The following is a 14,902-nucleotide window of genomic DNA, read 5'->3' as shown; positions in this document are numbered from 1 at the left end:
TTACTTTGCAGGTGGGATTAATATCTACTGTTTATCTCAAGATAAATATTAGCAACATAGCTTGGGAAAGCAATTTTATGCCCTCAAGAGTGAGGTAGTGGAGGGCTAAAGTGTTGGGTATGATGTTTTATCTTTCTGAACTGATTATGAAGTATACTAAACATTTATATGGCTTTGTCTTTATAGACTGAAATCGCCAAGAGATTGAATACAATTTGTGCACAAGTCATCCCATTTCTGTCTCAGGAAGTAAGTAAAACTGTTCAGCTGTTAAAGTGCAATTATGTTGCTTCTCTGTTTGCAAATTAGCTAGTTTTAAGATGTTAATTTTATCACAAGGAACAAGTGTGAAGAACATCTGCTACAGCTGAAGTGAGTGAACCCCCTGCTATCCCATCTAACAGAGCTGAGGGCACACTGTAAACGTAGTGTGGATAGCTCAACCTCAGATTAATTTTTTTTTTTTTTCCCATGGAAGACTGCAAAATGATTCAACGTAAAGCTTTGCTTTTCTTTGAGGAGTAGTATTAGCTTGGGAAGCTACTGATGATTCTAGTGTCCTTCTAGAGAGCTTTTCCTGTACTGTATTTTAAAAATGGTTCCATCAGGGTTGACTTGACCATGGAAGCAGGTGTTTCATTTGTCCCTGTACATCAAGTCAGGTCTGCGTGGGAAAAGCTCTTTATATGAGTAATCTGTGAAATGGACTCAAAACCAATATAGTTTAGTTTTGCCTTCAATTTTACTTTTGGATACAAGCTAGTAAATGATAAACTGTGTGTTCAGTGTGTACAGGATGCATGTATCTTGAGACAGTGAAAAGCTTACTGGGACCCACAGCTAGAATACTGGGTGTCTGTTCCTGTTGGAATCTGCTGCTCCAGAGTGGATAGCAGGTCTCCTCTCTGCCTTTTCCAGTGTAACGTCTATTCATTGATACAGTTTAGATGTGTTGGCCTTTGGAATGGTGTTGTTAGACTTTAGTAATACTGGTTTCTGCTACAGTCTCATGCCTCCCAAAGCAAAGATGTGACTTTGTTTTTATTTGTGAGTGGAGTTGGGAGACATGCAGAGTGTTTCCAGCCTGTGAACTAAGAGTTGGGCGGGGGGGGGGAATCCTTCCTTTTCCCCTCAGGAAGATAAAAAATCTTAAGGCTAAAGAAGGAGCGGAATCCCCAAAAACTACTGGCGGGTTAAGATTTGTTGACCAGAGAAGTAATCAAAGATTGAATGTTTAAGTTTTAAGTATAGAAATGGGGGTTTTAAACTGGCTGTCAACTTTACCTGCTCAAACTTAACAGCAAACCCCTTTTGCAAACCTGGGTCATCTTCCAAATCCCCAATACCAGTGATTTTCTAAGGCTTCCAGTTACCAGTTTTGACGTCTTCTTTGACTTTTCTATCATTCCAACCCCAAAATTCCCATCAGAAGTTAAGTGGGAACTAGTGTTGGTTAGAAATAAGGGAAGCCCTGTCTGTTTTCCTTTTCCTGCTGTACATGTGTTCTGTGAAATAATCTGTGCTTGAGAAACTTCCCATTTAAATCCCCATATTCTGCTTGAATCTGCATTGCATATGCTTTTATATTTTTGTTGTTGTTGTTGTTTTTGGAAGGTACAGTGAAATTCTTTGGCTGCCTTGCTAACACTTTTTCTTCTCCTTATTTTCAAAGCATCAACAACAGGTGGCCCAGGCTGTCGAGCGTGCCAAGCAGGTGACCATGGCAGAGTTGAATGCCATCATCGGGGTACGTGGCCTACCAGGTCTACCTCCTACAGTGTGTATAACCAGCTTTCATTTCTTATTAATTTGATGGCTTAATCTATCTGTATATATAATGTCCTGTAGGCTTAACGTTGGCTTGTCGGTAAGGGTGGGGGAGGAGGGCTCAGGTATGCAAGGTGTGTAGAGGAAGACAGATGAGCATAAGGAAAGTGATAGAAACATTTTTAGGAGGGGAAGAAAAATAGATCTACTATTCAGTGGGAAAATAGATACAGTTCATACCCTGACACTTAAACCACCCTTGCTCTCTTAGTCAAGTAAAAAGCTCCAGGTTAGAGTTTTAAATACTTTCCTTACTTCGGGCTTATTACAACTTTGGATCGCAGGGAGGTCAAGACATGTCTCAGCATGATCCTTTCCTTTAGCCATCTTTGCTTTTGCCTTTTGCTTTCTGGGGTGTTAGACCCAAGAGAACTGTTTGCTCTTTCTCTTCCTTGTGCCTCTTGCATGAATTTTTAAGTGGCACCCCAATGGAAAGAGCGCTCTCTTGCCGTTGAAGAAGTGATAATTGTCTGCCCCAGTGCTCTCTAGCCTTTCACCAGGTTTCTGCTCTCCTGCCTTGAGTTCAGTTAGTGCTCCACGCTGACGACTGGTTGTCAATCACAGGTCATTTGCTCTGCATTAATGAGCCCAGTGTTCCATCTCGTCCCCCACCCATCCCCCCACCACATCCCCCTGAGTTTGCCCTCGCCACTGCAGGCCTGGGGACCCCGGGACCGTTCTCATGTTTTCTGCCCTTCCAGACTAAGCCAAAGAAGTAGCTGAAACAAGGGACCATCCTTTCTGATTTTATTCATATGTGAGTGCCTTGAGCGGATTCAAATCACTCATTTATCAATTTATGTTAATTGCTTGTGAGAAGATGCCCTGCTGGTCTTTATAGTTCCCTCAGACACTTTGTAATGATAATTAGACATGCTGCTGTATGGATTAAGAGTGCCATAGTCCAATGACGGCCACAGACAATGGAACCAGTTAATCCATCAGGGTTTAAAATTACATCCCAACTGGAGATGGAGAAAAAACATAAGAGCCGAGGAGGATTAAAGAATGAGCCTCAGCTTGAAAACTCTCCTTTCATCAGTTTCTCAATTGCCGATCTGCAGTCGGGTTGCCTGTGGTAAGCTATTGGCAGTCAATTAGGTGAAATAAAGTGGGAGGGTGACCTTCATTTCCTTTTAATAGCTTTTTCCTCCCTGAAATGGGGAGCTTCAGTGGATTTTCAGCTTAAATTTTATTCAAGCTGCTTTATTACACTTGACAGCTTAGCTCTGCATAAACAATTCTCCCCTCCTCCTCTTCCCCCCAGACCCAGGCTCTGCCTTTCTCCCCCTTCCACCCTTAGATCACATTTTTGACTGTTACTTAGTGGGCTCTCTAATCACATTCAACAAAAAACACAATTACATCTGCATTTGTCGGCTGCTTTCTGTACCCTTTTCTTGTGTAATGAATTGCTTTATTTCAGAGATCAAATCAAATATTCACTGGTACTTTTGCATGTACCGTGTTTGATTAGCAAAGACTAATAGCAAATTGTACTTGTAGCTCAAGCACAGAAATTTTTTAACCCAAATGAATGAGGATGGAAAAGCCTGTTTTGATTAAAGAGAAACATATGCAAAGCAGTTTTCAAGTACCCAGTTACACTTTGTGGAACATGTTTGTTTTCTGATAGTCTCTAGATTTTTACATATCCTTTCTCGATGGTGAACCTCGTGCTCGTAAATTCTCCAAGGCCCTGTCCAGTCCCACACATTAGAAAGGAGGAAATTGTATTAACCAGATGTTTATAGGTAAGACTCCTTTTGAACTGAATCAGAAGATGAAAATGGCAGGTCGCTTGAGAAGGGCAGATGAATCGCTAATTTTATGAATGGCTTTCATCCAGGAAACATGTTGTTGAGATTATAAAGGCAGATTAGCTCTGATAGCTAGCAACAATAACCCAAATCAGGGAATTGGGCCCCGAGCACAAGACTTAACGCCAATTGCATGTCTTCAGCCTACTAGCATGTGCGGTTTTCCTAATTGTAAATTTTTGGCTCAGTCTATTAATTTATGTCAGAAGGCTCTTTGAAAGTTTGTAGTGATCAATAATTACCCTGCACTGTAAGTTTCATGCTCTGGCATATGCTTGATTTTTGCTCGAAAGGAATTGTGCACGTCCTGGAAAATTGAAGTAGCATAAAATTGAGTTGACAATTCAGTGGACCTTTGCACCCCTTCATTGAACATGCAGTGTGTCAACCTGTCTCCCCAGAGGGGAGGAGGCTCCGGCAGGCTGTCTGTTCCTACAGGCAGCAGCTGTGCAGAGTAAATGCAGCCCCCGCTTGATAGCCGCTGTCAGTATCACTCAGGGGCCGGCTCAGGACGAAGAACAATAGGAGAGGCCACGCTCTTCGTCTGCATCGACTTTGAGGCTAAGAAAAGAAATAGTAATTTAACGGTTTAGACATCTATTACAAGTGTGAAAGATCATGAAAGAGTAGCCTTTAAAATGCAAAGGAGCCGAAACATTCTCCTTCCCTTTAAGGTACAGTCAAGGGGCTTATTGCTTGCTTGGCAGGGCTAAAGACGTTTCTCTTTAGCAGACCTGGAAAACGTGAAATCTTCTCAAGGACGCCAGCGCTGCTAAGGTGGGCTCAGCTTGTGTCCTGGGACTGTGGATTGGTCTTAGAGGAGGAAGGGAGGTTCTATTTTTTTCTGTCTGTGTTGAGTGAACTAATGATGCCCATTTCTCAACAGCATGGGAAACTTAGTTCTCCTACCTGACAGAAAATACTGAATTTTAAACCTTTTCCATTCCAGACACCACCTGCCTTCAACTTATATAGATTACTGGTATTTCAGAAAGATAAGCTTCTTAGATACTTGATATTTGGAGAAACTGTTGAAATAGTTACTTTTCGTGGGGTACTTCTTTTAAACAGTTGGGATGGATAGCAGATTTGATAATTGGCAGAATAATAACTGCAACCCTACTTTTTGAATTTTGCTTTTTATTAACTTTTTTGCTATTAAATGTGTTATGTTCTTGTAGCAATACAAAGAGTAATAATGCAGAAATCTTAATAGGTATAGGGTTTATTTGGTGTGACACACAGCTCACTTGTGCTTTAGAAAACAGGTTTGTGTGGGAAGGGAACTTACTGGAGACCTTAATTTTTTATTTTTTTAAATTTATTCCTTACATCAGTACTGCCTCCGTGATGTAAGCAGAATTCCTCAAAGATTTTTTTTTCCCCCAATTTGGAATTCTATTAAAAATGCTCAAAACAAAATAGATGACAACACTTTGTGGAATGGTCGATATCTTCCATTCCACAAAGGGAAAATGATTGAAGGACTCTTCGAGATCACTTTCCCCTGTATTATTTGAGGGAGCTTGGAACTAAGAACTTTCTTCTACTTGCTATGATAATAATTGATTTTAGTTGAGATTGGGCTTCCAGATAATTAGTGTTATGTTTTAGTGGGTTTTTTTTTTAAATGGTTTTTTTTTTTTTTTTTAAGATTTTATTTATTTATTTGAGAGAGAGAATGAGATAGAGAGTACATGAGAGGGGGGAGGGTCAGAGGGAGAAGCAGGCTCCTCGCTGAGCAGGGAGCCCGATGTGGGACTCGATCCCAGGACTCCAGGATCATGACCTGAGCCGAAGGCAGTCGCTTAACCAACTGAGCCACCCAGGCGCCCTTGTTTTAGTGGGTTTATATCACATGTAGTTAATACAGATCATATAGATATAGATACATATGTATTTGTACACACAGGCTTTTTTTTTTTTTTTTTTTAGAATTGAGGTATAATTTCCATGTTGTGAATTGCACCAATCTTAAATATATAGGATGATCACTTTGGCATGAGCACACACCCTGTAACCCACACTACTTTTGGGGTGCCGATTCTCTCCTTCACCTCAGGAAGTTCCCTTGTACTTTTTCTCAGCCAGTGTTTCTCCACCCCCAAAGAAAGGTGGTTGCTTTTTGCTTAAAAGGTAAAATATGATTGGCTGAGTGTAATTTAAAAAGAAAAATTGCATAATTGGATGTCCACTTGCATCCAAGTACTGGCTGCCCAGCTTCATGGTGCTTTGTGCTCATCTTTCTTTCTTTTTCTTTTTTTTTAATAAAGATTTTATTTATTTGTTTGACAGAGAGAGACACAACGAGAGAGGGAACACAAGCAGGGGAAGTGGGAGAGGGAGAAGCAGGCCTCCTGCCTAGCAGGGAGCCCGATGTGGGGCTCGATCCCAGGACCCTGGGGTCATGACCTGAGCCGAAGGCAGACGCTTAACAACTGAGCCACCCAGGAGCCCCATGTGCTCGTCTTTCTAAGAGCGTTTGCCTTGTGTTTTACCTTGCACAAAGGTAAAGCATGGGTCTAGGGTCAGATGGACTTGAGTAGGACACTTGGTAGCTTTGCGACCCCATACAACCAGTTAACCTCCTTGAGTGTCCCCATCTGCAGATGGATAATACCATCTACCCTGCATGGCTTTTGTGGGGATAGGACCTTGGCTGGCAGCCTTTACCCAGCATGGTCCTGACTCCTTGAACTGTGGTTCTGTCTACCTTGTTTCTCTAAGTGCCTGAGGCAGATCTGTGGGTCCAGTTGGCCAAGTTTCGTGTGAGGGGTGGTGGCTCCGAGCAGCGGGTCACTTCCCCTTTAGTCTTTTCTAGTGGTTACATGGATGTCAGTGTTTGAGATTAGACCCATCCAGATGCTCTGCTCCTGCCACTCAGTTGTCATGCGCGAATGGCTTTTACTTAGGATGTAGCAGTGAAGAAGCCTTGGCTATTTAACTTGATCAACAGACGTAAGGTTCAAAACAGAGGGGGGAAAGTTAAGTTTTGGGAGCAGGTGGAGAGAAAATTGAGAAGCAGAAGTGAGGATAAGACATCGTTGGCGTCCTTACTTAGGAGAAAGGGGAACAAGGCCTTTGCTGGCCCTGAGGGGTTGCACAGATCATTGTGATGGAATTGGAAGAAGAGAGAGAAGAGATAGCCAGATGACCAGTGGGGATTGTCCTTCCCATACCACAGAATGCCTGATTTTTGACAGCTGTCCCAGTGCTGACTGTTGGATGTAAGAAAATTTGAGCAGTTGCTCATAGCAATGCCTGTGAACATCAGGAACTCAAAACATTTGGGTTAGTGTTGGCCACCTTGTTTTTCCGTTCTCATTTGGTCGGACCGAGTCTGACTTAATTTCCTGTGAACAGAAGAACTTCTGTCAAGGCCTTTGGGCCTCCAGTTATTGGTCAGATGTTTATATCCCTGCTTCATAGGTGAACTTAAAATTCTGTATACTTTAAAACAACTTAGTATAAAATAAAAGAGGTCTCGGGGCTTTTGTGGTGTCTATGTTTGTGTAGGGGATGGCTGTGAGTACAAACACCTGATTTGTCTGTAGAAGGAGGCTTCCTGTCCTTAAGAGATTGAGTTGTAGACCTAAAGGCTCCCCATTGTTGCATGAGATGATTGGTTTAAAGATTAGCAAAATGTTGGATTATTTTTCTCCTCAGGCTGTAGCTGTCAGCTATCTATTGGATTGTAGTGTGTGAAGTTTAAGAGGATGAGGTTAGCCTCTTATTCTTATGACTATGCAGTTAATCCCTGGAAAGCCCATCAATAACCCAGCTGTAAGTTTCTTTATAAAACAAATTCGCCCTCGGAGAATAATGCCTTGCCTGCTACCAAGAGCAGAAAATGACAGGGCTACAATTAGCATCCATATTCTGGCTCTACTAACTTATATTTAGTGATCTACCCTCCTCCTAAATTCCAGTAGTCCAGCCCTTCTATTAATTTTCCAAGGAGAAGGAGCAATATTGCAAAGTCTGGTGTGTATCCTCCTCCTCCTTGGGTTCAAGTTAAATTTTTTACTGAGAGTACAGGTAGGTATCTCTGCAGGGCTTGGCTTCAATGTCTGGGTTCTTCTGAATAGTCAGCGTGGTTTTTTAGTTGCTAGAAAACTTGTTGAGGCATTGTTCACTTTTTAATTTCCCCGCATATATTTATATGATTTGTACTTCGTTCCTTGGAAGGAGACATTATCCTATTTTGTCTCTTTTCAGAGTAGAAAGTAGAGCACCCCATTTTAAGAGTTAGACCTATGCATTTTTTTAAATTGATGCATAATTTACATACCATAAAATTCGCCCTCCCAAAGCATATGAATCAGGGGGTTTTGGTATATTCACAAACTTGTGCAACCATCACCACACATTCTAGAACATTTTTTTCACTCCAAAAAGAAACCCCATATCCATTAGCAGTCACCCCCCTTGCCTCCCAGTGCCCCCCAGTCCCTGCAACCACCGATCTTTCTGTCTCTGTGGGTTTGCCTGTTCATTTTGTGTAAAAGGAATTTTGTGTAAAAGGAATCCGCTAACATGTGGCCTTTTGTGGTGAGGTTCTTTCACTTCGCATAGAGTTCTCAAGGTTTGTTCATGTCGCATGTACTTCAGTCCTTATTGATGAATAATATTGCATTGTATTAATACACCACCTTTATTAATCCAGTCACCGCTGATGGACATTGAGGTTGTTTCCAAACCTTTTGGCTGTTTATGAATAATGCTGCAGTGAACGTTGTGTATATGTGGTGTGGACCTGTTTTCTTTTCTCTCGACTGAACCTACGAGTGTCCTTGCAGGGTCGGGTGATAACTCTGTTTAACACTTTGAGCAGCTGCTAGACTGTTTTCCAAAGTAATGGATGAGAATTCCACTTTCTCAGCATCTTCTCCAGCACTTGTTATCGTCCATCTTTTTGAGCCTAGCCGTTCCAGTGGGTGTGATGTTCGTGGTTTAGATTTGCAGGTTTCCCTGCCGGCTAATGATGTTGAGCATCTTTTCATCAAAACCGTCCTTGGCTTTAGAAGTGGATCTGCCTAAATCAACATGGCTTTTTAAAACTTCATCTGATTCAGGCCTTTCAGTCCAGCGCTCTGATCATTGTCACTGCTGTCACCGTCATCCGGGGCAGGCGAGACGAGCAAGGACGTCAGTGATGACGCAGGAGGAGTTGGCCTTTGTGGATTCGCTGCAATGCAGAAAGAGTAAAGATGAGTTCAGGTCTTTTTGTAGAGTTATCGGCCTTCATCCTGGTGCCTGCCTCCATACAGGCCATCAGTTTTGTCTCTGGGTGTCATTTTCTGTATGCTCTTGCATGGAGATGGGGCCTTTCAGTGGATTGTTGTTGTTGTTGTTGTTTGTTTGTTTTTTTAAACTATGTTCAAGTGGCTTGAGAATTCTTGGCCCCAGTAAGCACTTTCTGCCTGTTTATCACCCTTGCCACTCTTCACAAGAGAGGCCATTCACATAATGGGAGGTTTTCAGATAACTCCTATAGTAGTGTCCTTGACGTTTCTGCTCCCACATGGCTCTTCCGCACTTTCCCGGCTCGTTTACTGTAGCATGCCAATTTGCTCCTTCTGCAGTCTCCCCAGGTAAGAGCGGAGTGTTTTAAAGAACAGGGAAATAGCAGAAATCGAGGAAGAGTGATTTGGAGAGAACTGGGAACAAATGCTACTTTTCACATTTTTTTCCCCCTTTAGAAGTGTTTAAATACCAAGTGCTATAAATGTCACTTACTGGCATGCTTTTAAAGGCATGAGAGATGCTATTTTGGGGGCATGGTTTCAGTTCTGGTTGGGTTCAGTTTGTGATCTGTGTGACATGGTTTTCCCTAAGGTTATAGAGCAGGGTAGATTTCTGAAATTCAAGTTGATTCTGTGGTCGGTGATAAAGAGCTTAGCATCTGGTGAGGTTAAGGGGGCTGTTGGCCTTCGTTTTCCTTTTGGGTGTCCGTTCCCGTTGTATAGGCAGCTCGGTGGCGTTAAGCACGTGCTACAGCTGTTTTAGAAACACAACTGTGGAAACCATGACGCCGTTACGTTAAAGCTCTGAATGTAAACAGCAAAGTCAATTTCATTATAGTAACATAATTGACCCAGGCTGCACTAGGTAAAACACGAATTAAAATTCTGAATGCGGCGCTGTTGTTTGACATGGATGAGGTGACTTTAGTCGTGGGTTTTCATTATCATTAACTCAGGGTTTGGTGTTTGTTTTCCTTGTCTCACTCCCAGCCTGTCCACACTGTTTGGGTAAGAGCGAATGCATGTCTCTCCTTCTGTCAACAGCGAAACCTTTCTGCGACCACCTTGGAGGCGCAAAACACCGATACGTGGACGTTTCCAGTGTAGCTTTTTAAAGTCGTTTGACGAAATGTGAGCTTTTTGTTGTTGTTTGTTTTATTTTAAAATTGTCAGTGGAGTCCACTCTGGGAAGCAGATGCTTGTCTTTTGAGTTGTGACAAGGTACTTGATGGCGATGAAGGGACAGTGAACAATTGAGTGTTGGAAAGCATTTTTAGTTTTTAAGCAACAGTTTGTCAGGTTGCTTGCTGTATAAAAACATGAATTCTGATGTAATGGGACAGAATTCCAGCTTAGATCTCGGCTAAAAACATTCAGCCTCAGCACTATTGACATTTGGGGCTTGTTAATTCTCTGTGACGGGGGGCTGTCTATGCATTGTAGGATGTTTAATAGCATCCATACATAGTCCTTCCCCCCATCCTCCCAGGTGTGACAACCATAAATGTCCCTAGACATTGCCAGATGTCCCCAGGGTGGAGAAAGGGGGGGGTGTCAAAATTGCTGTTTGAGAACCACTGGTCATCTGAGAAACCACCTGCAATGCTAAAAACCACCATTGCTCATCAAAAATGCCTTTTCCTATAGCTTTACAAACTGTTTTGCCTGTGAGTCCTGTGCAATATAAATCTGCAAGCATTCACTTTAAAAAAGTCTACTAATTAGTGGAAGGTAACGAGGAGGTAGAAGGTTGGGATTTTCCCACCCTCGCTGTCCCATTGAGAAACATCTGAGTTTCCCCATTGATCTGTGCGGGTTTGGGTCTGTGGAGGACCATTGTGTGCAGATTCCCCAGTTGGTAGAGCCATTGGGTTTTTTTGAGGTTTTGCTGGCTGTATAGCAATGTCAGTACCTCTTTTGTTCCAAAATACATTTTTAAAATAGCATTCATTTTTTTTTCCCCCTTTTGGGGAAGGTGCCAGGCCCCGGATTGTCTCAGGTAAGCCTTGTTGAGAGAAAATGTCCTTCCAGACACACGTGGAACAGGTGAGCTGTCTGTGTGGAGTTGTTTACTCTGGTGGATACGAGCCCTCTATTCATTCCCGTGTGTGTGTGTGTGTGTGTATCTCAGATACGACACTATTTGTTAAGCATCTTCTGAGAGTAGCCATATAAGCTGTCACTGTTTGGGCTTGATTCTTCTTTATATGCTTCCTTGGAAGAGAGCCAGAGTTAAAGAGATCATCCTTTTTCGGATGTAGGGGCGCGGAGTATTGGGAAGTGGGGATTAGAGAGGTGGGACTCATGAGGCACGAATCTAAGAACAAATTTCCATCTGTCACCTCCGTTAGGGCTGCATGGTAAAGGTGGAGTGTCTCAGCATGTGTGGTATTCTACGCCCTCAGGAGCCTCCCCTTACCTGGGAAGGGAAAGACAGTGAGGTCTTCGCTGGAGAAGGAGAGCGCCCTCTCCCTTCCCTATGCTTGGGAACGCTCAGGCTAACTCCTGGTGAACATGGCTGGGCTGCTGGGGTTACAGGAGAAAGGCTGTTCTAGGGAATAAAAGGTTTGCTCTCCTTGTTCTGGCTGTGAGCCCCGCGGCAAGCCAGTCTCTGCTCTGTGAAATGGGATCCACGATGCCCACCCTTCCTGCCTTGGGAGTGTTCTGAGCTGAGGCCAGACAGTGGCCGGGGGGTATGTAGGCACGCTGCCTGTCAGGATGAGAAGTAGAGCGTGAGGCTGCAGTATCCATGTTCCTGGGTCTACAGCATCTTTAGTCCTTGCGATCCGTGCTCTTAGTGCTTACTACTCTTTCCAGTTTGGTAGGATTTTGCTTTAAAAAAAAAAAAAAAAGCTTGGGGCACCTGGGTGGCTCAGTTGGTTAGCGTCTGACTCTTGATTTTGGCTCAGGTCATGATCTCAGGGTCGTGAGATTGAACCCTGAGTGGGGCTCCGTGCTGGGCATGGAGCCTGCTTAAGATTTTCCCTCCCTCTCCCTCTGCCCCCACCCCATGTTCTCTCTCAAAAAAATAAAATATAGCAATAAAAATAAAAAGAAGAAGCAGGAGCAGCTTTCAAAAGGGCCGAGCAAGGGATGGAGAAACTTGGTTGCCTCTAATAACGGATAGTGAGCTTTCTTCAAGGATCCTGGGAAACCAGAGCTGGGTAGAGGTGGGAGTTTCCCAGGGCCAGTTACAGCTGTTGGACGTCCCTGTTTTTGTTTTTTGTTTTTTTTCAAGATTTTATTTATTTGACAGCGAGAGAGAGCACAGACATGGGGAGTAGCAGAGGGAGAGGGAGAAGCAGGCTCCCCACTGAGCAGGGAGCCCAACTCAGGGCTTGATCCCAGGACCCTAGGATCATGACCTGAGCCAAAGGCAGACGCTTAACGACTGAGCCACCCAGGCACCCCCAGACATCCCTGTTGATAGTTCTCAGCCTAACTGTGGGGTTTAATCACGTGGTCTACTTCGCAGCTGTGGCGAAGCCCTTTTATTATATAAGCTAGTTTCTCTTTTCAGTAATATATCATAGTACGCTTTCTAGTTCATCTTTCTAAAAACCAACTTGGATTTGGCAGAAAAGCTCTACTTTCCTTCTCGTGTATCCAGGCATTTGCCTGAGTATGCCTTTGCCGCGACATAAAATCACACCCCTGGAAAAGTCCCTTGGTGACTCTGTTCTGGACTTTTGGGAGAGCGGGGTGTGCAGGGAGGGGTGAAAGGGTGGTGTCCCCCACCCAGTAGTTAAATCCCTTCCCCTCTGCTTGGCTTCTCATCTTGTAATCCGCGCCGTGCTTAATTACCCCGTTGCACTTGCTTGTGTATGCATCATTGCATTTCCCCCCCAGAAGCCGGACATAGCTCTTCTTCTCTAAGTAATGATAGCAATTGCTGGTAGGGCAGACCTGTTCCTCATCCTTCTCCGAGCACATTTCTTATGGCAGGTGTCTAGTTCCTAATTAAGTGCTAATGAGCATGCCTAGTGGACCATGATGCCGCTCCCGGCCTCTCCAGTTTTATTTCTTGCTCTTGCCAAGCTCTTAAAAGGTGACAGAGCAAGAATCAGTGTCTTTGGGATGACAGGAAGGTGATTTTAGGTGTAAAGAAATTGTTATTATGATCTCAGATGGTGAATGAGGAGTTTATAAATACTTGCCAAGAATACTATTAATGCTGGCCTCTCTGACCTCTTTCTCCCCCTTTCCACTTTTCCTCTGCTTAGCCCTGTGCTCCCCCCTTAGAAAGAAGGGGAAGGGGAATTTCAAGAGAAGGTTGGCTCCTGAAGATTTTTTTTAGAAGGTGCTAGGAGTGGTTGAAAATTTACTGTAAACTGACTGTAGACACAGATTTCTGGCTTTAAGATGCTATTTTCTCTCGAGGGCGGGAAGCATGTTTAGGATTCAATTAAAGATCAGTGGTCTGGGTAGAAATTACTGAAGATCTGGCGTAAGATTTAATATATTCAGTACACGCAAGGGGGTAATAAATAAACGAGTAATTGAGTCCCAGGAAAGTGAGCACAAATCAGAATCTTAAGAATTTTCTAACATTACACCTTAGAAATTGAGCTTTAATCGTTTTTACTGTCTCATCAAAAACGAGTTTTATGTTGGACAGCTGAAATGTGGCCAGATTTATGGCTCAGGGGCCATTTCTTGGATACTTTTTCATTTACTACAACATGCTTTTCAATATAATATATGAAAGCAACGGTACTTTTTAGTGTGAACAGATTTCTAACTTCTGGAATGGGTTAAGGGATAGAGGCAAAGGCATTTGGGAGTGGGGATGTGGGTCACTGTGGGGAGAGTCCCACACTGGGGGTTCCTTGTCACGGCCTCCCTGGGTCTCAGTGTTTCCCTCTGTGACATGGAAGAGATGGGTTTGGGGTGTGGGGCTCAGGAGAAGAGAAGCGATAAACACAGTCTCAGGCTACGGTTTCTTCCAGCTATCACAGCGTGGCCCCCAGGGCCTCCCTCTGTGTGTGGTGGGATGGTGACCCGAGTGCAGCCATGAGGGTCATTTCTACGTGGACCCCCCCCCCCCCCCAGTGGGAGAACCTCGGCAGATTCCTTGATGCCCTCTGCCTTGGTTCCTTCTGTGAAATGGGAGTGTCCGTGCTTCCTCCTAGGTCTGTGAGGCCTCAGTGAAATAAGGACACAGGGGTACCTGTGAGGGGAAGGGGCTTGCCTAAGAGACGCTAGATCTTTCTTCAGCCTTCTGTTAATTTAAGGTAGTATTTTGGTTACACCGCATCATACCATCGTGGTAAGTTAGCACAAGAATATTGGAGAAACAGAGTCAACTCGTAACTGGTGACTAGTGGAGAAGAGTAGAGGTACTGGTTTGTAGGGTGCACATTTGTGCCTCCCCTGCTTTAACCTTCCTGAAATCAGGAAGAGTCTTGCATTTGGGGACATACTGGACTTCATCCCCGGAGGTGCTTAGAGGTGGATCTAACACAGGAGTGCTAGCCTGGCTGGCTGCTCATCAGTAGCCATACTCTGCGGGCATGACTCATGCCAGAAAGAGGCAGTGTAGATAGATCTCGAATTATATTTTGGGAAGATGGGGAAAGATAACTGTATAGATGGAAGCTTTTGATGAACTGAAAATGCTAATCACATTTTTTCCCCTTTCCTCCCTTTGTCTCTTTGTTCCTGTCATGTGTTTGTTGAACCTCCTGTTGTGTTTCCTCCATTGTGGGTACTTCTCCCCCTGGATGTTGTTGCTACCTCCACCCTCATCCTCTGCTCCTTCCACTCTCACCTCCTCCCCTTTCTCTCATCGCTTCCTCCTCCCCTTCCTCTCTCATCTCCTCCCCTTCTTCCTCTCCTTCCACTCTCACCTCTTTCTCTCCCTCTTCCCCATCCTCTCATCTCTTCCTCCTCCCCACCTCACCTCCTCTTCCCCATCCTCTCATCTCTTCCTCTTCTCTCCACCCCCACTTCCTCTTCCCCTTCCTCTCTCACCACCACCAACAGCAGCAGCAGTTGCAAGCTCAGCAT

At 44.0% G+C, this 14,902-nt stretch overlaps 1 protein-coding gene across 5 annotated transcripts in view; it reads left to right on the top strand.

Annotated features, from left to right (window-relative positions):
- The window catches only part of LOC102742051 (transducin-like enhancer protein 1), an 88,210-nt gene that overhangs the window by 27,953 nt on the left and 45,355 nt on the right, over positions 1–14,902 (top strand). For 3 of the 5 annotated variants that reach the window (XM_081802881.1, XM_081802880.1, XM_081802879.1), the window contains exons 5-6: positions 187–249; positions 1,673–1,747. In XM_081802881.1, the coding sequence (XP_081659007.1) occupies positions 187–249; positions 1,673–1,747 (138 nt within the window). Of the gene's footprint in view, positions 1–186; positions 250–1,672; positions 1,778–14,902 lie in introns of all 5 variants that reach the window. The other 2 variants (XM_081802878.1, XM_081802877.1) reach the window with 1 other exon arrangement.

This window comes from Leptonychotes weddellii, chromosome 14, assembly GCF_054177405.1.
Source record: "Leptonychotes weddellii isolate Sample4059 chromosome 14, ASM5417740v2, whole genome shotgun sequence".
Lineage (NCBI taxonomy): Eukaryota > Metazoa > Chordata > Mammalia > Carnivora > Phocidae > Leptonychotes > Leptonychotes weddellii.
This window is presented reverse-complemented; position numbering and strand designations above follow the sequence as displayed.